General features: G+C 47.6%; 2 protein-coding genes and 1 non-coding gene across 3 annotated transcripts in view; 2 read left to right on the plus strand and 1 right to left on the minus strand.

Moving 5' to 3' along the window:
- Positions 1-20,377, minus strand: part of LOC104661309 — a 57,751-nt gene extending 37,374 nt beyond the window's left edge. Inside the window, exons 1-2 of the mRNA XM_030931980.1 lie at positions 20,242-20,377; positions 19,607-19,647 (exon numbers count right to left, since the gene is read on the minus strand). Of these exons, the coding sequence (XP_030787840.1) occupies positions 19,607-19,647; positions 20,242-20,377 (177 nt within the window). The remainder of the gene's footprint in view (positions 1-19,606; positions 19,648-20,241) is intronic.
- The window catches only part of LOC104667537 (protein PMS2CL-like), a 1,213,215-nt gene that overhangs the window by 121,733 nt on the left and 1,066,488 nt on the right, over positions 1-24,994 (plus strand). The gene's annotated exons all lie outside the window — the stretch shown is intronic.
- On the plus strand, positions 23,479-23,580 carry LOC115898441. The gene has a single exon (XR_004058176.1). It is a non-coding gene; the product is annotated as a U6 spliceosomal RNA (small nuclear RNA).

The raw sequence follows: 24,994 nt of genomic DNA on the forward strand, positions 1-24,994 counted from the left end.
GTGGTTGACCTCAGGTAACTGAAACTGTTAATAAAAGGGGAGACAACCGTAATTTAAAACTCCACTCTTGGTGGGGCGCTGTGGCTCAGGCCTGCAATCCCAGCACTTTGGGAGGCTGAGGTGGGAGGATCACTTGAGGCCAGGAGTTCCAGACCAGCCTGTGCAACATAGTGACATCCCATCTCTACAAAAAATTTAAAAATTAGCCAGGCATGGTGATGTGTGCCTGTTGTCCCAGCTACTTGGGAGGCTGAGCGGGGAGGATTGCTTGAGCAAACCTCCTCCAAACCATGAGTTCAAGACTGCAGTGAGCTATGATTGCACCACTGCACTCCAGACTGTGCAACAGAGTGAGACTGTCTTAAAATAATAAATAAACAGGCTGGGCATGGTGGCTCACGCCTGTAATCCTAACACACTGGGAAGCTGAGGCAGGAGGATCATCACATTCCCACTTCTATCCTCATCGCCCATCCCTCACCTCCCTTCTCATCCTAAAAGAGCTGAAAGATTGCTTTTATTGATGAAATTACATTGTCTGCGAACACATGGAGCCTAAGTGTGCAGTTTAATGGGTTTAGACACCCATGTAACCGAAACCCAATCAGGATACAGAAGTGTCCATGCTCCCAGAAAGTTCCTTCATGTCTCTTTTTACTCAATCCCCTTCCCCCTTGGTCTGGAAATGTGAAAGGTTCTGATACTTCCCGGAGCACCCAAATTTTCTGGGTCTCTATGCCAGCCAGTGCCTCTGGGCAAGCCATCTGTCCATCAGACCATCAGGTCCCTATGAAACAGCAGTCACTGGCCACTTCCCTGAAGACACAAGTAATCATGCTGTCCACTTTCCTGGCTGTCACCATGCGGTCACCCAGGTCAAGCAGCAACAGCAAGTATACTATTTTCTTTTTTTTTTTTTTAAACTTCCTCTAGCCGGGTACAATGGTTCATGCCCGTAATCCCAGTACTTTGGGAGGCTGAGGCAGGTGGATCACCTGAGGTCAGGAGTTCGAGCACTGGCCAAGATGGTGAAAATTAAAAAAAAAAATTAGATGGGCGTGGTGGCACATGCCTGTAATCCCAGCTACTTGGGAGACTGAGGCAGGAGAATCGCTTCAATCCGGGAGCCAGAGGCTGCAGTGAGCTAAGATCACGCCATTGTACTCCAGTCTGGACAACAGAGTGAGACTCCATCTCAAAAAAAAAAAAAAAGAAATGGCAAACTTCCTCTAAAACTTTCCACACAAAGCTTATTTTTCCTTCTCTGACTGCACCTGAGACCTCATGCTCAGTTTATCCACGGCTAAAATCTGTGGCTAAGTCAGCCCTGATCCAGAGGGTGAGGATGCCTGTAATTACCTTAGCAACAGAACATGTGGTGCATTTGAATCATATCATCTCATCCCTATAGCAACAGAGAATCTCAGAATTACGGTGCTCTGGAGCCAAGTGGCAACAGCACTGAGTCCAACCTCTTAGATTAAAACGAAACCCAACAGAAACAAACAAAAACAGTCTTTTACCATTCAGATAGCTTTCATAGCCTTGTACCTATTTTTTGTTGTTGCTTGGAAATACAATGGAACTTTGATACCAAAAAGATAGCAGGGAACATCCACTTGGGCTGCTGGGCTTTTGGCTGATTTTATCAGAGGCTTTGTCCTATGTCATTAGGAATAAAAAATAATTTTTTGACTGATGGAGGAAGAGAGAGTTGGCCAGGGATGAATGTAGAGATGCTGATATCAGAGACCACAGAGCTGTGGCAAGAATTCCTCATTTATTTAACGTGTCTTCGTGAGATTGCATCATTCTCTGCCTCTGAGGTCGGCGTGCAAAGAACGACTTTCTCTTTTGTCAGCTGGGAACTGTAAAGGGGAAATATCTGCCGGGCACGGTGACTCACGCCTGTAAACCCAGCACTTTGGGAGGCGGAGATAGGAGGATCACAAGGTCAGGAGACCAAGACAATCCTGCCTAAACCAGTGAAACCCCGTCTCTACTAAAAATACAGAAAAATAGCTGGGCGTGGTGGCAGGCGCCTGTAGTCCCAGCTACTCGGGAGGCTGAGGCAGGAGAATCGCTAGAACCCAGGAGGCAGAGCTTGCAGTGAGCCGAGATTACACCACTGCACTCTAGCCTGGGCGACAGAGCGCGAGACTCTTGTCTCAAAAAAAAAAAAAAAAAAAAAAAAAAGGGAAAGATTTTGTCTGCAGTCTCCTGATACCAACTCCTGGCCTCAAGGAAGTCCTCCAGGGCGGAGGGTAACAATATGAAATGCAAACATGGGATGTGGGGAGGTTCGATACCTCATCCTGATACCGACTCTACCTTTTGGATGCGTCGTGGTCTAATTCAAAACCATGAACTTGGGAACAGGGGATATCTCAGTAGCCTCCTTGGGAACATGCTTCACGCTGAGATCAACAGAGCAGGGGGCATTGAAGGCTGCGCTTCAAAGATGAATGGGGGCCAGGAGCGCAGGCTGATGCGTGTAATCCCAGCACTTTGGGAGGCCGAGGTAGGCGGATCACTTGAGGCCAGGAGTTCAAGGCCAACATGGTGAAACCTCATCTCTACTAACCTCGTCTCTACTAAAAATACAAAAAAAATTAGGCGAGCTTGGTGGCACACACCTGTCGTCCCAGCTACTCAGGAGGCTGAGGCACAAGAATCACTTGAACCCGGGAGGCGGAGGTTGCAGTGAGCTGAGATAGTCCCACTGCACTCCAGCCTGGGCAACAGAGCAAGACTCCATCTCAAAAAAATACAAAAGATTAATGAATCCTCTCCAAGCAAGAAACGGCGTGGGGGCAGGAAAGCATCCATTTCTGCATCCTCAGCATCTAGCACAGTTTCCAGCATATATCAGGTACTGAAAAAAACTTTTTAAAAGGCCAGGCACAGTGGCTCAGGCCTGTAATCCCAGCACTTTGGGAGGCCAAGGCAGGAGGATCACTTGAGCCCAGAAGTTTGAGACCCGCCTGGGGCAACATGGTGACACCGTCTCTACAAAAAATTAGCCAGGCATGGTGGCACATGCCTGTACTCCCAGATACCCAGGGGGCTGAGATGGGAGGATAACCTGAGCCTGGGAGGTCGAGGCTATAGTGAGTCGTAATTGAGCCACTACACTCCACCCTGGGCGAGTCAGACCTTGTCTCAAAAACAAAACAAAACAAAACAAAATCTTAAAAAAATAGACTGGGGGCCAGTCGTGCTAGCTCATGCCTGTAATCTCAGCACTTTGGGAAGTCGGGGCGGGAGGATCACCTGAAGTCAAGAGTTCAATACCAGCCTGGCCAACGTGGCAAAATCTTGTCTCTACTAAAAATACAAAAAAAAAAAAAAATTAGCGGCCGGGCGCGGTGGCTCAAGCCTGTAATCCCAGCACTTTGGGAGGCCGAGACGGGCGGATCACGAGGTCAGGAGATCGAGACCATCCTGGCTAACACGGTGAAACCCCATCTCTACTAAAAATACAAAAAAACTAGCCGGGCGAGGTGGCGGGCGCCTGTAGTCCCAGCTACTCGGGAGGCTGAGGCAGGAGAATGGCGTAAACCCGGGAGGTGGAGCTTGCAGTGAGCTGAGATCCGGCCACCGCACTCCAGCCTGGGCGACAGAGCGAGACTCCGTCTCAAAAAAAAAAAAAAAAAAAAAATTAGCTAGGCATGGTGGCACGTGCCTATAGTCCCGGCTACTCAGGAGGCTGAGGCACAAGAATCACTTGAACTTTGAACCCGGGTGGTGGAGATTGCAGTGAGCTGAGATCCGGCCACTGCACTCCAGCTTGGGTGACACAGCAAGACTCCATCTCAATTAAATATATATACACACATATATACAAAAATTACCTGGACATGGTGGCGGGCACCTGTAATCCCAGCTACTTGGGAGCCTGAGACAGGAGAATAGCTTGAACTTGGGAGGCATAGGTTGCAGTGAGCTGAAATCACGCCAGTGCACTCCAGCCTGGGCAACAGAGCAAGACTCCATCTCAAAAAAAAAAAAAAAAAAAAAAAAGAGACTGGGTTTGCCATGTTGCCCAGGCTGGTCTCAGGCTCCTGGCCTCAAGTGATCCTCCTGCCTCAGCCTTTCAAAGTGCTGGATTACAGGCTGGAGCCACCATACCTGGCCCTGAAAAAACTGTCTTTGTGTTACAGGAGCATATTTGACAGGATCATATAAATATCCCCACTTCCATCAGAACCGACCAAAGCCACCAAGGGTCATGGGAGAGAAATCCACCATGCCTTGTCAAATCCCCACAAACCTACAGTTTCACATACCGGTGGACCAAGCGCCTACAAACAGCCAGACAGGACTTGCAGTTTGGCACAGAAGGATCTTGGAAGTCACCTCGCTGAGTTCACAAGTAAAAAGTTGAACAAACCGAAAAGTCAACAACTCCTCTGAGATCCGTCCGCAGAGGGAGGTCACAGGGCAAACTCCCGGCGGCAAACTTGGAGAGACAGGATACAGAGAATTAAAACTTACCTGAGTAGAAACCCACGAGCAGAAGCCCCACACGGGACCCAGTGAAGAGGGGTGGGAAGAGCAGAGCGGCTGAGGAGCTGAATTGCTGTACCCGCTGAAGAAGCCCGAGACATAAAAACTCCCAGCAGGGCCGGGCGCAGTGGCTCACGACTGTAAAAGGAGCGCTTAGGGAGGCCAAGGCGGGCGGATCACGACGTCAGGAGTTCGAGACCATCCTGGCTAACACGGTGAAACCCTCTCTCTTCTAAAAATACAAAAAATTAGCCGGGCGCGGTGGCGGGTGCCTGTAATCCCAGCTACTCGGGAAGCTGAGGCAGGAGAATCCCGTGAACCCGGGAGGCGGAGCTTGCAGTGAGCACAGATCAGCCACTGCACTCCAGCCTGGGCGACAAGAGCGAAACTCTGTCACAAAACAAAACAAACAAAAAAAACTGAGCGGACCCAGAAAGGCGCCCTGTGCTCTTGTGAGTTTTACCTTCAGGGGCTCAACCAGGTTCTCAGAGTGAATATTAGAGAAAAATCCCCTCGTGCCTCCAGCAAGGGGAGGGGAAAAGAGACAAGCCCGGCTTTCTGTTCTTAACAAGTTCAACCCTCAGGAGAAACTACTTAACCACAGCCGAACCGGGGCTTCATCAGCGCCTACCTGACCTGGGGGAAGGGAAATCCCCAACTCCAGCTGGCCCTAGCCGTCCACCTGGAGAAAAGGAAAAACCCAACCCCAGACCCTGGAGCCATCCTGTCCCGCCTAAGCGGTGAGTTGGGGGTGTTAATAAGTACTTACAAACTCCAGTCCAGAGGCACAGGTTCACTGAAAGATGAAGATCTGGCCGGGCACGGCCGGGTGTGCTGGCTGGCGCCAGTAATCCCAGCACTTTGGGAGGCCAAGGTGGGCGGATCACCTAAGGTCGGGAGTTCGAGACCAGCCTGGGCAAAATGGTGAACCCCCCCCCCCCCGTCTCTACTAAAAAAATACAAAAATTGGCCAGGCTCAGTGGCTCACACCTTTAATCCCAGCACTTTGGGAGGCCGAGGTGGGTGGATCACAAGGTCAGGAGTTCAAGACCTGCCTGACCAAGATGGTGAAACCCCATCTCTACTAAAAATACAAAAATTCGCCAGGCGTGGTGGCAGGTATCTGTAATCCCAGCTACTTGGGAGGCTGAGGCAGAGAATTGCTTGAACCTGGGAGGCGGAGGTTGCAGTGAGCCGAGATCACGCCACTGCACTCCACCGTGGGCGACAGAGCGAGACTCTGTCTCAAAAAAAAAAAAAAAAAATGCAAAAATTAGTCAGGCATGGTGGTGTGTGCCTGTGGTCCCAGCTATTCGGGAGGCTGAGGCAGGAGAATCGTTTGAACCCAGGAGGCAGAGGTTGCAGCAAGCCAAGATGGCACCACTGCATTCCAGCCTGGGTGACAGAACGAGATGCCATCTCTAAATACATAAATAAAGAGGTGGAGAAAGCTATACCATGATAATACTAAGCAAAGCAGACTTCAAAGCAAAGGAAGTTACTGGAGCTTAAGAGGGGCATTACAGTCAGGTGTTGTCACTCACATCGATAATCCCAGCACTTTAGAAGACCAAGGTAGTGGGGGATTGCTTGAGCCCAGGAGTTTGTGATCAACCTGGGCAACATAGCAAGACCCTGTCTCTACAATAAATAAATACATATAAATATATATATCAGCTGGTGCATACCTGTAGTCCCAGCTACTTAGGAGACCAAAACTGGAGGATCACTTGAGCCTGGGAGCTCCAGACTTCAGTGAGTCATGGTCACACCACTGTACTCCAGCCTCGGTGACAGAATGAGACCCTGTGTTAAAAAAAAGAAGGGGGGGGGCATTACAGAATGATAAAGGAGTCAATTCTCCAAAAACACATAATTAATCCTTAACGTGTATGCACCTAACAAAAGCATCAAAATACATGAGGTTAAAAGTGGTGGAACTAGTCCAGGCACGGTGGCTCACGCCTGGAATCCCAGCACTTTGGGAGGCTGAGGCGGGTGGCCACCCAAAGTCAGGAGTTCAAAACCAGCCTGGCCAACATAGTGAAATCCTGCCTCTACTAAAACTACAAAAAATTAGCCGGGCGTGGCAGCAGGCGCCTGTAATCCCAGCTACTTGGGAGGCTGAGGCAGGAGAATCACTTGAACCAGGGAGGCGGAAGTTGCAGTGAGCTGAGATTGTGCCATTGCACTCTAGCCTGAGCAATAAGAGCGAAATTCCACCTCAAAAAAAAAAAAAGGTGGTGGAATTGCACAGAGACATTGATAAAGTACTATGGTACTTCAAGACTTACTATAAAGCTACGGTAATCAAGACAGTGTGATATTAGTGAAAAATAGATAAATAGATCAATGGGCCAGGTGTGGTGTCTCACACCTATAATCCCAGCAGTTTGGGAGGCCAAGGCAGGTGATTCACTTAAGGTCAGGAGAATGAGACCACCCTGGACAACATGGTGAAACACTGTCTCTTTAAAAAAAAAAAAAAAGATCAATTGAATAGAATAGAGATCTCAGAAACAGACCCACATAAATAGAGTCAAGTGATCTTTGACAAAAGAGCAAAGGCAATACAGCGAGCAAAGACAAAGATGGTCTTTTTAACAGATGTTGCTGAACAATTGGACATGCACATGCAAAAAACTGACTTCAGACTCTGACCTTACACACTTCACAGAATTCAGATGAATCAGAGACCTAAATGTAAAGCTCAAAACCATAAAACTTTTAGACGATAACACAGGAGAAAACCTAGATAACTTCAGGTTTGGCAATGACTTTTCAGATACCATGCCAAAGGTAGGATTCATGAAAGAAAGAATTGGGCCGGGCATGATGGCTCATACCTGTAATCCCAGCACTTTGGGAGGCTGAGGCAGGCAGATAACCTAAGGTCGGGAGTTCGAGACCAGCCTGACCAACATGGAGAAACCCCATCTCTACTAGAAATACAAAATTAGCCAGGTGTGATGGCACATGCTTGTAATCCCAGCTACTCAGGAGACTGAGGCAGGAGAATCGCTTGAACCCGGGAGGTGGAGGTTGCGGTGAGCTGAGATCATGCCATTGCACTCTAGCCTGGAGCAACAAGAGTGAAACTCTGTCTCAAAAAAAAAAAAGAATTGATAAGTTCAACTTCATTGAATTAAAAAATTTCTTCTCTCTGAAAGATGTTGTCAAGAGAATGAAAAGACAAGCCACAGACTGGGAGAAAATATTTGCTAAAGATAGAGCTGATAAAGAAGGACTATTGCCGGGCGCAGTGGCTCACGCCTGTAATCCCAGCATTTTCGGAGGCCGAGGCAGGCGGATCACGAGGTCAGGAGATTGAGACCATCCTGGCTAACACGGTGAAACCCCATCTCTACTAAAAATACAAAAAACTAGCCGGGCGTGGTGGCGGGCGCCTGTAGTCCCAGCTACTCGGGAGGCTGAGGCAGGAGAATGGCGTGAACCCGGGAGGCGGAGCTTGCAGTGAGCGGAGATGGCGCCACTGCACTCCAGCCTGGGCAACAGAGCGAGACTGCATCTCAGAAAAAAAAAAAAAAGAAGGACTATTAACCAAAATATACAAAGAACTCTTAAAACTCAACAATAGGAAAACAACCTGATTTTTAAATGGGCCAAAGATCTTAAGAGACATCTTTCCAAAGAAGATACACAGGTGGCAAATAGGCATATGAAAAGATGCTTCATATCATATGTCAATGGGAAAATGCAAATTAAAACAATGAGATACCACTACAAACCTATCAGGATGACAAAAATCCAGAACACGGCAGGGCACGGTGGCTCACGCCTGTAATCTCAGCATTTTGGGAGGCCGAGGCAGATGGATCACCTGAGGTTGGGAGTTCGAGACCAGCCTGGCCAATATGGTGAAACCCCATCTCTACTAAACATACAAAAATTAGCTGGGCGTGGTGGCAGGCACCTGTAATCCCATTACTTGAGAGGCTGAGGCAGGAGAATCACTTGAACCCAGGAGGCGGAGGTTGCAGTGAGCCAAGATCGCACCATTGCACTCCAGCCTGGGGGATAAGAGTGAGACTTCATCTCAAAAAAAAAAAATCCAGAATACTTGGCTGGGCATGGTGACACATACTCATAGTCCCAGCTACTCAGAAGGCTGAGGCGGGAGGATCAATGGAGCCCAGGATGTTAGGTCTGCAGTGAGCTATGGCAGTGCCACTGCTATCCAGCCTGGGTGACAGAGCGAGACCCTGTCTCAAGGGAAAAAAAAATGAAAAGCCTGTGTGCTGTATGATTCCTACTATATTACATTTAGAAAAGGCCAAACTATGGAGACAGTAAAAGGAACCGTTGCCAGGGTCTGGAAACAAAAGGTTGCCAGGGACTGAAGGGAGGGACCAAAGAGGCAGAGCACGGAGGATTTTTCAGGCAGGGAAACTCCTCTGAGAGAGCTGTAACAGTGGATGCATGTTATGACACATTTATCCAAACCCGTGACATGCACACCACCAAGACGGACCCTAATGCAAACTGTGGACTTCAGGTTAAAATGATGTGTCAGTGTAGGTTCCCTAATTGTAACAAATGTACCACTTTGGTGGAAGATGATAATGGGAGAGGCTATTAGCAGGGACAGGGAACATATGAGAACTCTCTGTACCTTCTGCTCAATGTTGCTATGAATCTAAAACTGGCCTGAAAAAGTAAAGTCTGTTACAAAAAACAACAAAAAAACGACACAGTGAGCATTAGGAAGAAAGGGACAGGGCACACGCATTCCTCATGGAAATCATGCAAACATATCTTCTGAAGAAGACCCCACTTTATTTATTTATTTATTTATTTTGAGATGGAGTTTCGCTCTTTCACCCAGACTGGAGTGCAGTGGCATGATCTTGGCTCACTGCAACCTCCAACCCCCAGGTTCAAGCTATTCTCCTGTCTCAGCCTCCCGAATAGCTGGGATTACAGGCATGCATCACCACGCTGGCTAATTTCTGAATTTTTAGTAGAGATGGGGTTTTACAATGTTGGCCAGGCTGGTCTCAAACTCCTCGCCTCAAGTGATCCGCCTGCCACAGCCTCCCAAAGTGCTGGGATTACAAGCATGAGCGACCATGCCTGGCCCAAAAGAGGCTGAAGAATCTTAATTTTAACTTTAAAATGTTGTTGATTTAATTATTGTTAGAATCAGGGTCTCACTCTGTCTCCCAGGCTAGAACGCAGTGGTGCAATCATAGCTCACTGCAACCTCCAACTCCTGATCTCAATCAATCCTCCTTCCTTAGCCTCCCAAAGTGCTGCACTTACAGATGTGAGCCACTGTGCCTGGCCCTTAATTTTTTAAAAAGATTTATAAATCTCAGAAAATACTTCTTTCCAGCTGGGCGTGGTGGCTCACACCTGTAAGCCCAGCACTTTGGGAGGTGGAGGCAGGCGGATCACCTGACGTCAGGAGTTTGAGATCAGCATGGCCAACGTGGTGAAACCCTGTCTCTACTAAAAACTACATTGGGCTGCCAAGGTGGGCAGATCACAGGTCAAGAAATCAAGACCGGTCGGGCGCGGTGGCTCAAGTCTGTAATCCCAGCACTTTGGGAGGCCAAGACGGGCGGATCACGAGGTCAGGAGATCGAGACCATCCTGGCTAACACGGTGAAACCCTGTCTCTACTAAAAAATACAAAAACCTAGCCGGGCGAGGTGGCGGGCACCTGTAGTCCCAGCTACTCGGGAGGCTGAGGCAGGAGAGTGGCGTAAACCCAGGAGGCAGAGTTTGCAGTGAGCTGAGATCCAGCCACTGCACTCCAGCCTAGGCGACAAAGCGAGACTCTGTCTCAACCAAAAAAAAAGAAAGAAATCAAGACCATCCTGGCCAACATGGTGAAACCCTGTCTCTACTAAAAACACAAAAATTAGCTGGGCGTGGTGGCACACGCTGTACTCCCAGCTACCCAGGAGGCTGAGGAAGGAGAATCACTTGAACCCGGGAGGCGGAGGTTGCAGTGAGCAGAGATTGTGCCACTGCACTCCAACCTGGCAACAGAGCGAGATTCCGTCCAAAAAACAAAACAAAACAAAACAAAAACTACAAAAATTAGCTGGGCGTGGTGGGATGCACCTGTAATCCCAGCTACTCAGGTGGCTGAGGCGGGAGAATTGCTTGAACCTAGGAGGCGGAGGTTGCAGTGAACCAAGATCGCACCACTGCACTCCAGCCTGGTCAACAAGAATGAAACTCTGTCTCAAAAAAAAAAAAAAAAGTAGCTTAAATCAATAGCCAAGGGAGTTAGAATCACCAGATATTTGGTTCTCTATAGAAATTAAAGATAACATCTTGGGCCCGGGACGGTGGCACACACCTGTAATTCCAGTACTTTAGGAGGCTGAGGTAGGCGGACTGCTTGAGCGCAGGGGTTTGAGACCAGCCTGGGCAACATAGCAAGACCCCTACCTGTACTAAAAATACAAAAAATTTGCTGGGCGTGGTGGCACATGCATGTGATCCCAGCTACTCAGGAGGCTGAAGTGGGAGAATCACCTGAGTCAGGGAAGTGGAAGCTGCAGTGAGCAATGATTGTACCACTGCACTCCAGCAGCCTGGGAGAAGGGCGTGAGAGCCTGACTCAAGAAAAAAAAAAAAAATCAATGAGAGGAAGCAAGGACTGACCTTCACGGGGTCCAGATGTCTGTCACAGTAAGGCCAACCCTCCACACCAAGGTTTGCAGTGAGAAAAGAGGCCATTTATTTGTAGGGTGTGAAGCAAGGAGAATCTGGCCACTCATATTTACATCCAGAGCTCCCTGCTGGCTTGCAGGTAGGCGTCCTTAAAGGTGAGGAGGCAGAGATTACGACAAAGTCATAAATCAGCATATGGAGGCTATACGTTGGTTTTGCCCTAAAAGGTGCGATATCTTGAAGTGAGGGCTTACAGGTCATACGTAGATTCAAAGATCTTTTTTTTTTTCTTTTTTCTTTTGTTTTTTTTGATTTCTAATTGGTTAAGGAAGAGAAAGTTTTGTTTAAAAATGTGGAGTTGGCCGGGTTCATGCCTGTAATCCCAGCACTTTGGGAGGCCGAGGGGGGCGGATCACCTGAGGTCCGGAGTTCAGAACCAGCCTGGGCAACATGGTAAAACCCTATCTCTAGTAAAATTACAAAAATTAGGTCGGGTGTGGTAGCAGGCGCCTGTAATCTCAGCTACTTGGGAGGCTGAGGCAGAAGAAAAGCTAAAACCTGGGAGGCAGAGGTTGGAGTGAGCCAAGATCACGCCACTGCACTCCAGCCTGGGCGACAGAGCGAGACTCTAAGAAAAAAATAAAATAAAATAAAATAAAAATAAAAGTACAAAAATTGTCCAGGTGTGGTGGCTCACGCCTGTAATCCCAACACTTTGGGAGGCCAAGGTGTACAAATCACCTAAGATCAGGAGTTTGAGACCAGCCTGGCCAACATGGCGAAACCCCATCTCTACTAAAAATACAACAATTAGCCGGGTGTGGCGGTGGGTGCTTATAAGCCCAGCTATTCAAAAGACTGAGGCAGGAGAATCACTTGAACCTGGGAGGTGGAGGTTGCAGTGAGCTGAGATCGTGCCACTGAACTCCAACTTGAACAACAGAGTGAGACTCCATTTCAATAAATAAATAGGCCGGGCGCAGTGGCTCACGCCTGTAATCCCAGCACTTTGGGAGGCCAAGGCGGGTGGATCACGAGGTCAGGAGTTCAAGACCAGCCTGGCCAAGATGGTGAAACCCCATCTCCACTAAAAATACAAAAATTAGCAGGGCACGGTGGCATGCACCTATAATCCCAGCTACTTGGGAGGCTGAGGCAGAAGAATCACCTGAACCCAGGAGGCGGAGGTTGCAGTGAGCAAAGATTGCACTACTGCACTCTAGCCTGGGTGACACAGCAAGATTCCATCTTGAAAAAAAAAATCATAATAATAATAAATAAATAAATTCTGAGAGGTAGCACTTAGCCATCAGAGGTGAGAGAAATACACTGATTATACTACACGTGGCAATGCTGGAATGAGAACCATGGTGTCCTAACCCCAAGCAATCTGTGGTAATGGGAAATAGACCTAGTGGTGTTCCTAATGGATTGACAGCTATGCAGGGATGTGGTGGCTTGATCTACACAACAAAAACAGCAACAAAAGAGGTCAAGAGTGGGCCGGGTGTGATGGCTCAAGCCTGTAATCCCAGCACTTTGGGAGGCCAAGGCGGGTGGATCACCTGAGATCAGAAGTTCGAGACCAGCCTGGCCAACATGGTGAAACCCCATCTCTATTAAAAATACAAAAATTAGCCAAGTGTGGTGGTGCGCGCCTGTAGTCCCCCCAGCTACCTGGGAGGTTGAGGCAGGAGAATAGCTTGAATGCTTGAACCTGGGAGGCAGAGGTTGCAGGTCATGCCACTGCTCTCCAGCCTAGGGGACAGAGTGAGACTCTGTCTCAAAAAACGCCACAACAAAAAGCAAAACAAAAACACCAGCACCCACAAAGGCTCAGCGGCACGCAGCAGTGTGGTGCGATTGGAGTCCCTCTGGGGGACTTCCTAGAATTGGAATGAGGGGTCTGGCCTCTGTCCTCTAGGTGCTGGGGAGGGAAGGAGGTGGGGGGACCACACACTCAGTGTCACAGGAGGGTGCGGCGTGCGTGCTTGGAAAAGGTGGTGCTGCCATTTAGGGCAGGAGCTAGGGGTTCTGTGTTGACTTGGGGGATGAGAGAATGGAGATTCCAGGAGACAGAATCCAGAGTTTTCAAAGGAAATGGATAGCTGATGGCCACTGAGGAAAGTGCCTAGATTCCTGGCTGCTGAGCTTCTTTTATTTAACTTTTTATCTTTTTATCTTTTTTTTTTTTTTTTTTTGAGAGAGTCGTCTTGCTCTGTCACCCAGGCTGGAGTGCAATAGCACAATCCCGGCTGACTGCAACCTCTGCCTACTGGGTTCAAGCGATTCTCATGCCTCAGCCTTTCCAGAAGCTGGGTTTACAGGCGTGAACCACCATGCCCACCTAATTTTTGTATTTTTAGTCGAAACAGGGTTTCACCATGTTGGCCAGGCTGGTCTCAAACTCCTGACCTGAAATGATCCACCCACCTCGGCCTCCCAAAGTGTTGGGATCACAGGTGTGAGCCACCATGCCTGGCCTGGCTGAGCTTAACAATAACACCATATTTCATCAGATCTAGGACACCATCACCTGTAAGATGCATGTTTCTCTTAGGTACTACTAAGAAAGAGAAATCAGGCCAGGCAAGGTAGCTCATATCTATAATCCCGGCACTTTTGCAGGCTGAAGGGGTCAGATCCCTTGAGCCCAGAAGTTTGAGACCAGCCTGGGCGACACAGCAAGACCCATCTCTACAAAAAAAAAATTTTTTTTTAATTTTATTTGAGATGGAGTCTTGCTCTGTCACCCAGGCTGGAGAGCGGTGGTGTGATCTCTGCTCACTGCAACCTCGCCTCCCCAGTTTAAGTGATTCTTCTGGCTCAGCCTCCCAAGTAGCTGGGGGTTACAGGCACATGCCACCATGCCTGACTAATTTTTTTCTTTTGTTTTTTCCTTCGTATTTTTAGTAGAGACGGGGTTTCACCGTGTTGGCCAGGCTGGTCTCGAACTCCTGACCTCAGGTCATCCACCAACCTTGGCCTCCCAAAGTGCTGGGATTATAGGCATAAGCCACCAAGCCCAGCCTCTACAAAAAAAAATTTTTTTAATGAGCTGGGCATGTTGGCACATGCCTGTAATCCCAGCTACTGGGGAGGCTGAGTCAGGGGGATCACTTGAGCCCAGGAGGTTGAGGCTACAGAGAGCTATGATCATGTCACTGCACTCCAGCCTTGGCCACAGAGCCAGACCCTGTCTCTAAAACAGAAACAAACAAAAAAAGACAGAAAGATAAATCACTGACAGCGAATTTTGCCAACATTTTTATCTTGTATTTTTTCAAGCATTCAGAGACATTTAACAGAATTATACCACGCACACACATATGGCCACCTCCTAGATGCTGCTACTGGCATCTTACCCTATTTGTCCTATCATGTATCTATCCCTTGATACATTCATCAGTCCTTTTTTTTTTAATTTTGAGACAGAATCTCACTCTGTGTCCAGGCTGAAGCACAGTAGTGCTGTCTTGCAACTACCCCCAGCTAATATTTTGTATTTCTACTAGAGATGGGGTTTCGCCACATTGCCTGGGATGGTCTCAAACTCCTGACCTCAAGTCATTTCCACCCCCCCACCCCCGCTTTGCTTCCCAAAGTGCTCTCAAAGCATGAATCCCTGCACCCAGCCAGGAAATATCTATATATTGTTGTTGTTATTGTTTTTGTTTCTGTTTTTGCCTTTTTTGAGACGGAGTCTCACTCTGTCGCCCAGGTTAGAGTGCAGTGGCGTGATCTCGGCTCACTGCAACCTTTGCCTCCAGGGTTCAAGCAATTCTCCCCCCTCAGCCTCCTGAGTAGCTGGGATTACAGGCACGTGCCACCACACCCGGGTGATTTTTGTATTTTTAGTAGAAACGGTGTTTCACCACGTTGGCCGGGCTGGTTTCGAACCCTGACCTCAGGTAATCCACCGACACAGCCTCTGAAAGTGCTGGGATTACAGGCATGTGCCACCGTGCCCAGCTGATTATATATTTAAAGGGCTTTGGTTCACACATGTGTCTGCATTTGTTAGCCATCAGTGAACGTTCACTCGAAGCTGTGCATTTCACTGTGTAAATTTCCCCTGCCAAAAACAAAGCCGTAAACACATATTCAACTCTAGTTAATCGTATGCATGCTGAAGTGCTTATCTTGATGTTTGCCAGCTACTTTGAAATGCATTTTTTTTTTTTTTTTGAGACGGAGTCTGGCTCCGTCGCCCAGGCTGGAGTGCAGTGGCCGGATCTCAGCTCACTGCAAGCTCCGCCTCCTGGGCTTACGCCATTCTCCTGCTTCAGCCTCCCGTGTAGCTGGGACTACAGGCGCCCGCCACCTCGCCCAGCTAGTTTTTTTGTATTTTTAGTAGAGACGGGGTTTCACCGTGTTAGCCAGGATGGTCTCGATCTCCTGACCTCGTGATCCGCCCGTCTCGGCCTCCCAAAGTGCTGGGATTACAGGCTTGAGCCACCGCGCCCGGCCTGAAATGCATTTTTAAAAAATGATGGGCGGGTATGGTGACTCATGCCTGCAGTCCTAGCACTTCAGGAGGCTGAGGCAGGTGGATCACTTGAGCCCAGGAGATCGAGACCAGACTGGGCAACATGGCAAGACCCTGCCTCTACAAAAGCTACAGAAATTAGCCAGGTGTGGTGGCATGCCTGTGCTCCCAGCTAGCCAGGAGGCTGAGGCAGAAGGATTACCTGAGCCTGGGAGGTCGAGGCTGCAGTGAGCAATGATCATGCCACTGCACCACTGCACTCCAGCCTGGGTGACAGAGCAAGACCCTGTCTCAAAAAAGAAAAAGAATCTCAGAAAGTTCCATCATGCCTGTTCCAGTCAATCTTCACTGCCTGTTCTGACTAGCTTTACCTATTCTAGAACTTCTTAGAAATGGAATCATTCAGGCCGGTCGCGGTGGCTCACGCCCATAATCCCAGCACTTTGGGAGGCCGAGACGGGCGGATCACGAGATCAGGAGATGGAGATCATCCTGGCTAACATGGTGAAACCCCATCTGTACTAAAAATAGAAAAAAATAGCTGGGCGTGGTGTCGGGTGCCTGTAGTCCCAGCTGCTCGGGAGGCTGAGGCTGGAGAATGGTGTGAACCTGGGAGGCGGAGCTTGCAGTGAGCCGAGATCCTGCCACTGCACTCCAGCCTGGGTGGCAGAGCGAGACTCTGTTAGAAAAGAAAGAAAGAAAGAAAGAAAAGGAAGGAAGGAAGGAAGGGAGGGAGGGAGGGAGGGAGGGAGGAAAGAAAGAGGGAGAGAGAGAGAAAGAAAAAGAAAGAAAGAGAGAGAAAGAAAGAAAAGAAAGAAAGAAAGAAAGAAAGAAAGAAAGAAAGAAAGAAAGAAAGAAAGAAAGAAAGAAAGAAAGAAAGAAAGAAAGAAAGAAAGAAAGGAAGAAAGAAAGAAAGAAAGAAAGAAGAAAGAAAGAAAGGAGGGAAGGAGGGAGGGAGGGAAGGAGGGAGGGAAGGAGGGAGGGAGGGAGGGAGGGAAGGAGGGAAGGAAGGAAGGAAGGAAAACAAATGGAATCGTTCTAGACTCCTTAGAACGTGTTTGATCTCAGCTCACTGCAACCTCCACCTCCCAGGTTCCAGTGATTCTCCTGCCTCAGCCTCCCGAGTAGCTGGGATTGCAGGCACATTACCACGCCCAGCTAATTTTTGTAGTTTTAGTAGAGATGGATTTTACCATGTTGGCCAGGATGTTCTCAAACTCCTGACCTCAAGTGATCCACCCACCTTGGCCTCCCAAAGTGCTGGGATTACAGGCGTGAGCCACTGTGCCCAGTCTTTTTTTTTTTAATTTTTATTTTTTTAGACAGTGTCTTGCTCTGTCACCAAGGCTGGAGTGCAGTGGTGCAATCATAGCTCCCTGCAGCGTCAACTTCCTGGGACCAGACAATCCTCCCACCTCAGCCTCTTGAGTAGCTTGGACCACAGCTATACACACAGCACTGTGAGATTACAGTGAGCTATGATGGCACCACCGCACTCCAGCCTGGGCAACAGAGGAAGACTCCCCCTCTAAAACAGAAAATGCACTCTTTTTTTTTTTTTTGAGATGGAGTCTCGCTCTGTCGCCCCGGCTGGAGTGCAGTGGTGCCATTTCGGCTCACTGCAAGCGCCGCCTCCTGGGTTCAAGCCATTCTCCTGCCTCAGCCTCCCAAGTAGCTGGGACTACAGGTGCCTGCCACCACACTCGGCTGATTTTTTATTTTTTTATTTTTTTTTATTTTTAGTAGAGACTGACGGGGTTTCACTGTATCAGCCAGGATGGTCTCAATCTCCTGACCTCGTGATCCACCCACCTCGGCCTCCCAAAGTGCTGGGATTACAGGCGTAAGCCACCGCGCCCGGCCAAAATGCACTCATTTTTGAACAGACACTTTATCAAAGAAGATATACAGATGGCAAATGAGCACATGAAAAGATGCACATTACTGGCCATGAGGAATTGCAAATTAAACCACAACAGGCCAGGTGTGGTGGCTCATGCCTGTCATCCCAGCACTTTGGGAGGCCAAGGTGGGTGAATCACTTGAGGCCAGGAGTTTGGGACCAGCCTGGCCAACACGGGGAAACCCTGTCTCTACTAAAAATACAAAGATTAGCCAGGTGTGGTGTCAGGTGCCTGTAATCCCAGCTTCTCAGGAGGCTGAGGCAAGAGAATCGCTTGAGCCTGGGAGTAGGAGGTTGCAGAAAGCCAAGATTGTGCCCCTGCACACCAGCTTCGGTGACAGTGAGACTCCATCTCAAAAAAAAAAAAAAAAAAAAAAAAAAATTTATAGAACTATACACCTCACATAAGTGAATTTTGCCATATGTAAATTATACTTCAATCAACCAAAAAAAAAGCACCTGAAAATATACATAATTATACCAACAAAAAAGAGAGACCGCATCTCTACATCTTTGTAGTGTGTGTGTGTGTGTGTGTGTGTGTGTGTGTGTGTGTGTGTTGTGCATAGCAGGGGTGGGAAGAAGTGTGTTTGCAGGCACACCTGCTGCCATAACGATGGCTGGCAGCTTTAAATACCATACATTTTTAATTACAGAAAGGTTCAGTGCTCGAATTTCCAGGAGCCGACCACCAGGTCTGAAATTCAGCCCAGCCCTTCTCTGACATGCGCAGCCTCTTGTCCCATCCTGCCTTGTCAGCCCCACTCCCCTTCTCCTGATCACGGGACTTGAGGTGTTTCCTGGAACAATAGTCCCATCCCCGCCTCCGAAGAGGGGAGCCCATGCCAAGCCAGCCAGCCTATGAGGGTCCCCTTGGGTCCAGCATACTGGGCGTTGGTGGCCTCTTGTGGCCAGAAGTGGAATTACCACATATTAAAAATCACTGGTCTGGCGCGGTGGTTCACGCCTGTAATCCCAGCACTTTTGGAGACCGAGGCAGGCGGATCAGGAGGTCCGGGCGTGGTGGCTGGAGTAGTCCCAGCTACTTGGGAGGCTGAGGCACTTGAACCCGGGAGGCAGAGGTTGTAGCGAGCCGAGATCGCACCCCTGCACTCCAGCCTGGTGACACAGAGAGACTGCCTCAAAAAAAAAAAAAAAAAAAAAAAAAAAATCACAATAGGTTGGGCACGGTGGCTCTTGGCTGTAATCCCAGCACTTTGGGAAGCCCAGGTGAGCCCAGGAATTTGAGACCAGTCTGGGCAACATGACAAAACCCCGTATCTACAAAAAATATAAAAATTAGCTGGGAGGCCCGGTGCAGTGGCTCACGCCTGTAATCCCAGCATTTTGGGAGGCCGAGGTGGGCAGATCACGAGGTCAGGAGATGGAGACCATCCTGGCTAACACAGTGAAACCTCGTCTCTACTAAAAATACAAGAAATCAGCTGGGCGTGGTGGCAGGCGCCTGTGGTCCCAGCTACTCGGGAGGCTGAGGCAGGAGAATCGCTTGAACCAGGGAGTCGGAGGTTGCAGTGAGCCGAGATGGTACCAATGCACTCCAGCCTGGCAACAGAGCAAGACTACATCTCAAAAAAATAAAAAATAAAAATTAGCTGGGCATGGTGGGACGCTCCTGTAGTCTCAGCTACTTGGGAGGCTATGGTGAGAGGATCACTTGAGCCCAGGAGGTCAAGGCTGCAATGAGTCATGATTATGCCACTCCACTCCAGCCTGGGTGACAGAGCAAGACCCTGTCTCAAAAAAACTGAAAGAATTTTAAAAAGATCAGAGTAGGCCAGGCTCAATGGCTCACGCCTGTATCCCAACAATTTGGGAGGCCCAGGTGGGAGAATCGATTGAGCCCAGGAGTAGTTCTGGACAACAGAGCAAGACCCTGTCTCTATTAAAAATACTAAAAAATTACATTAAGGGTTGATTCTGCTTATGGCTGGGGTGGGAACGGCATTTGCATACAGGGTTAGAGGCCTGTAAATTAGTGCAACCTTTTCAGCAGCACAAGTCAAAATTTAAAATACAGACACCCTCTGACCTACGGGAATCACAGAAATCTTGCCCAAACAGATTTCCTCTAGTTCTAAGTAAAAGAGACAAGAATATTCTCATCTTTGTGTTAAACGAAACGACAGGAACACAATTGGCCATATCCAGAATGTGGGACCTTCTGTAGGACAGGGGCTTCAGTCTCACCAACAAATCCCCGACATAAAAACGGGCAGTGAAGCCGGGCGTGGTGGCTCACGCCTGTAATCCCAACACTTTGGGAGGCTGAGGTGTGCGGATTGCCTGAGGTCAAGAGTTTGAGACCAATCTGGCCAACATGGTGAAACCTCGTCTCTACTAAAAACACAAAAATTAGCTGGGAGTGGTGGCACGTGCCTGTAGTCCCAGCTACTCGGGAAGCTTAGGCAGGAGAATCACTTGAACCTGGAAGGTGGAGGTTGCAGTGAGCCAAGATCGTGCCTCTGCACTCCAGCCTGGGCAGTGCAAGATTCTGTCTCCAAAAAAAAAAAGAGAGAGAGAGAGAGAGAGAAACAGAGAAAGAGAGAGCCAAGAATATCTCCACTGGGATCATAGACAAATTTGGGGGGTGGTCAGGAATTCTATGCACCTGTGCTTGGCAGCACCCACTCGAAGCAATCAGTAGACCCAAAACATTCCCCACACGCACCCAGACCCATCGTCACAGGCACTAGGGGCTTAGCATAAGCTGTGACCAACACAGAACAAACGATTAGCCGCCCTGGCACAGCAGTGACTCCAAGGAAGCCAGGCTTAAAGATGATGTCACAGCCATCCCCGGCCATCCGAAAGGCTGCCTGCAAGGCTGCACCTTCTCGGGAGACATCACAGGGAGAATGCCAAGCTACCAGTCCCTGGCTGACCCCGGGGCAAAAGGGGAAATTCTGTGAATGGTGATAGCAACCTCCAAGCCACACACACATCCAATTGGAAAGGGCAAAGATCTAACTGGCCAAGGGGATTAAGCACAACTTTTTTTTGAGAGAGAGAGACAAAGTCTCACTCTGTCACTCAGGCTGCTGGAGCGCAGTGGCATGATCATGGCTCACTGCAGCCTCAAACTCCTGGGCCCAAGCAATCCTCCCACCTCAGTCTCCTGAGTAGCTGGGACTACAGGCATGCACCACCATGACTGGCTAATTTGTTTTATTTTTTTTAGAGATGGGGTCTTGCTATGTTGCCCAGGCTGGTCTTGAATTCCTGGGTGCGAGTGATCCTCCTGCCTTGGCCTCCCAAAGTAGTGGGATTACAGGCATGAGCCACCGTACCTGGCCAAGCACAATCTTTAACCATTAAGTGGTTTATGCTGACCCAGGGGCAACCCCTAGGTGGCCAAGTTAAAAGGTTAAAAACAGGAAGAAAAAATCTGAGCAGGGACATCTGAGTCTGCATAGTGTGAGATGAGGATCGTGATGGTGAAACTTGTTCAGCCCAGTCACAAAGCAATACGTCACCAAACAAACAACAATAACCACAACCCCTGCCTGGAGTTGGGGGAATCAAGTGTCAGAGTTGCTAAAATATATTATCTAAAACATCCAGCGATTCGCCGGGCGTGGTGGCTCATGCCTGTAATCCCAGCACTTTGGGAGGCCGAGGTAGGCAGATCACGAGGTGAGGAGATGGAGACCATCCTGGCTAACACAGTGAAACCTTGTCTCTACTAAAAATACAAGAAATCAGCTGGGCGTGGTGGCAGGCGCCTGTGGTCCCAGCTACTTGGGAGGCTGAGGCAGGGGAATGGCATGAACCCGGGAGGCGGAGCTTGCAGTGAGCTGAGATCGCGCCACTGCACTCCAGTCTGGGCGACAGTGAGACTCCATCTCAAATAATAATAATAATTAAAAAAATAAAACGTTCAGCTTTCAAGAAAAAATTATGAGACATGCAAAGAAATAGGATCGGCTGGGCATAGTGGCTCATGCCTGTAATCCTAGCACTTTGGGAGGCCGAGGTGAGTGGATCACTTGAGGTCAGGAGTTCAAGGACAGCCTGGGCAACATGGCAAAACCCTATCTCTACTAAAAACTCAAAACAATTAGCCGGGAATGGTGGCGTGAACCTATAGTCCCAGCCTCAGGAAGCTGAGGCATGAGAATGGCTTGAACCCAGGAGGCGGAGGTTGCAGTGAGCTGAGATCACACCACTGCACTCCAGCCTGGGGACACAGAGAGACTCCATCTCAAATAAATAAAAAAACTGCAAGACTTGTATATTGAAAACCACAAAACATCATTGAAAGAAATGAAAGACCTAAATAAACAGGAACACATCCCATATTCATGGATCAAAAGACTTAATATTGTGGGTTTTGCTTTTGTTTTTAGAGATGAAGGTCTTGCTATGTTGCCCAGGATGGACTTGAGCATCTGAGCTCAAATTATCCTTCTATTTCAGCCTCCAAAGTACCTGGCACTACAGGCATGTGCCACCATGCCCAGGACTTAATACTGTTAAGATACCAATTCTCTCAAAAATTACCTACAGGGTCAGCACAATTCCTATCAAAATTCTGACTGTAGTTTTGCAAAAACTGGCAAGCTGGTCCTATGAAAATTAAGAAACCTGGAATAGCTAAAACAATCTGGAAAATAGACGTATCTGGTTAGAAGTCTCACACTTTCCAGTTTTTTTTTTTTTTTTTTTTTTTTTTTTTGGAGACGGCGTCTTGCTCTGTCGTCCAGGCTGGAGTGCAGTGGCTGGATCTCAGCTCACTGCAAGCTCCGCCTCCCAGGTTCACGTCTTTCTCTTGAGTAGCTGGGACTACAGGCACCTGCCACCACACCTGGCTAGTTTTTTGTATTTTTTAGTAGAGACGGGGTTTCACCATGTTAGCCCGGATGGTCTCGATCTCCTGACCTTGTGATTCGCCCACCTTGGCCTCCCAGAGTGCTGGGATTACAGGCTTGAGCCACCGCGCCCGGCCCACACTTCCCAGCTTTAAAACTTACTACAAAGCTACAGTAATCAAGACAGTGTAGTACTGGCATAAGGATAGACATTAGATCAATAGAATAGAATCAAGAGTCCAGAAGTAAGCCCTTATGTTTTTGACAAGTGTTTCAATTTGAGGGGGAAAGAATTGCCTTTGCAAACAAATGGTGCTGGGAAAACTGGATCGTGACCATTTTTTCTGATAGTAACTCAGCTGTTAATTTTATTGACGGGCCCTTGTATGTGATGAGTTACCCTTTTCTTGCTGTTTTCATGATTCTCTTTGACTTTCAACAGTTTGACTATAATGTGCCTAGTTGTTAATCGTTTTTTAGTTTATCATACTTGGAGTTCATCAAACTTTTTGAACATTTAGATTAATGCTTTTAAAATCAAATTCAGGAAGTTTTCACCCTCTATTTCTTCTAATATTCTTTTTTCCCCTCTTCTTAATCCTATCCTTCTGGGACTCCCATTATACATATACATATATTCCTCAACTTACAACAGAATTATGTCTTGATAAACCCATTTTAAGTTGAAAATATCATAAGTCAAAATGCATTCAAAACACCTAGCCTGGCAAACATCATAGTCTATGGCCGGGCACAGTGGATCACGCCTATAATCCCTGCACTTGGAAAGGCTAAGATAGGAGGATCACTTGAGCCCAGGAGTTTGAGATCAACCTGGGCAACATAGGAAGACTCTGTCTCCACAAAAGAAAAACAAAATTAAATTAAACAATATGGCACTTCTGGAAATCAGATTCCTCTTTCCCCACTCCCTGGGGTTTGCTGTTGTTGTTGCTTGTTGTTGCTGGTGTTTAGTGACTTTTCTGAACTTAACTCTGTAAAATCTGTGTTCTTTGTTCTGTGCAACCACTGAAGACTTTGCTTAGTTATCTCAGTGGCCAGCTAATAACTGGACAGAAATATTCCTAGATGTCTACTGGCTTCAGCAGCACATATACTAAAATTAAAATGATACAGAGAAGATTATCTAACCCTCGTGCAAGGATTACACGCAAATTCATGAATTGTTCCGTATTTTTTTAAAAAATTAAAACTAAAAAGAGATCTTTTTAAACGCTTTAGACCATTAAGTTTCCCAGCATTTGCTAAGGAACTCTGTGTGTGTTGAGGCATGTTTTCAATACTCCAGCAAGCAACTTACAACTCTGCCTTAGCCTTCATTTCCTCTTGTGTAGACACTCAAGGTCAGTCAGAGGTGAGAGTTTAGGACCTTCTCAGGTCTTCCTGGGCATGCGCACAGTCCTGTACACACACATAGCCCACTAGATTCTCAGAAACACAGCAGGGTTTTTTAAAAAATATCTTATTGACATCTCTTTTCCCAGTTATTCCTTTTAAAAATTTTTGGTCAGTTTCTTTTTAGCCCCAACGGGTTATGTTGTGGGAAACAGAGGATTAGGGAGAAAAACAGAATCTATATATCTTACTAAATGCAAGCGTTGGCAAACGTAGTCATAATTAATGGTTCAGAGAAGGAGAGACAGTGAAGGAATTCTTTTCTTTTCAACATTGCTCAAGAGGCAGGTGTCTGGAGCCCATTCCTTTGGCTTTGACTTTTCAGACAGCGTTATCTTGTAACTGTCCTTGAAGTGAGCTGGCTAAGCAGAGGAAAACGTGTTCTTCTTTTCTTTTTTAACCCTTGCCTTGCCACAGTTACGTGGCATCAGGTAGTTGAAATGTTAAACAATTGCCACTGATTCTTTTGGACAAATGCCTTGGGCATAGGGGTGTTTGCAGAGATACTGGCAAACTCTTGGAACAAATAAAGACAAGCTTTGAGAATAGCGTTTTTCAGCAAACTGCCAGACAAGTCAAATAGTGACAGTTTTCTGGGGATGGGGCTTTTAGGGAACTCCAAGTCCAGCCTGCCTCTTCCAGTGGCTGGCAAGATGCTTGTTTTCACAGCTACCATGGTTAAAAGCAGGCATATTTTCATGGATCTGGGAGACAGGGATGCTTTTAGAGCAAATTAAAATGCCACAAAATCAGTGTTTATACTGAGATTCAGCCCTCTGACTTGAACACATCCTCTTCAAATTGTTGCAAGCCTTTAGATAATTTCCAGGTCAGAAGAAGTTGATTTTGACCATTTTTGTTAGCGTTCTCGTTGCTTTTATGGAGGACTGGGTTTTTGGAGATTCTTGCTTCACTATTCTGGAAGCATTTCCTTTTACCTATTCAATCTTTTCTTTCATTGCCATGCTTAAAATTTTTTTTATTTTATTGCAAATTGACCATGTGTGTATGTATAGTATACAATATGATGTTATGGCTTATGAATACAATGTGGAATAATTAAATCAAGCTAATTAATACATCCATCACCTCAAATACTTATATTTTTTGGTGGTGAGAACATTTAAAATTTATTTTCTTAACAATTTTTTTTGTTTTAGAGACAGGGTCTCACTTTGTCACCTAGGCTGGAGTGCA

This window comes from Rhinopithecus roxellana, chromosome 6, assembly GCF_007565055.1.
Source record: "Rhinopithecus roxellana isolate Shanxi Qingling chromosome 6, ASM756505v1, whole genome shotgun sequence".
In the NCBI taxonomy this organism is placed as follows: Eukaryota; Metazoa; Chordata; class Mammalia; order Primates; family Cercopithecidae; genus Rhinopithecus; species Rhinopithecus roxellana.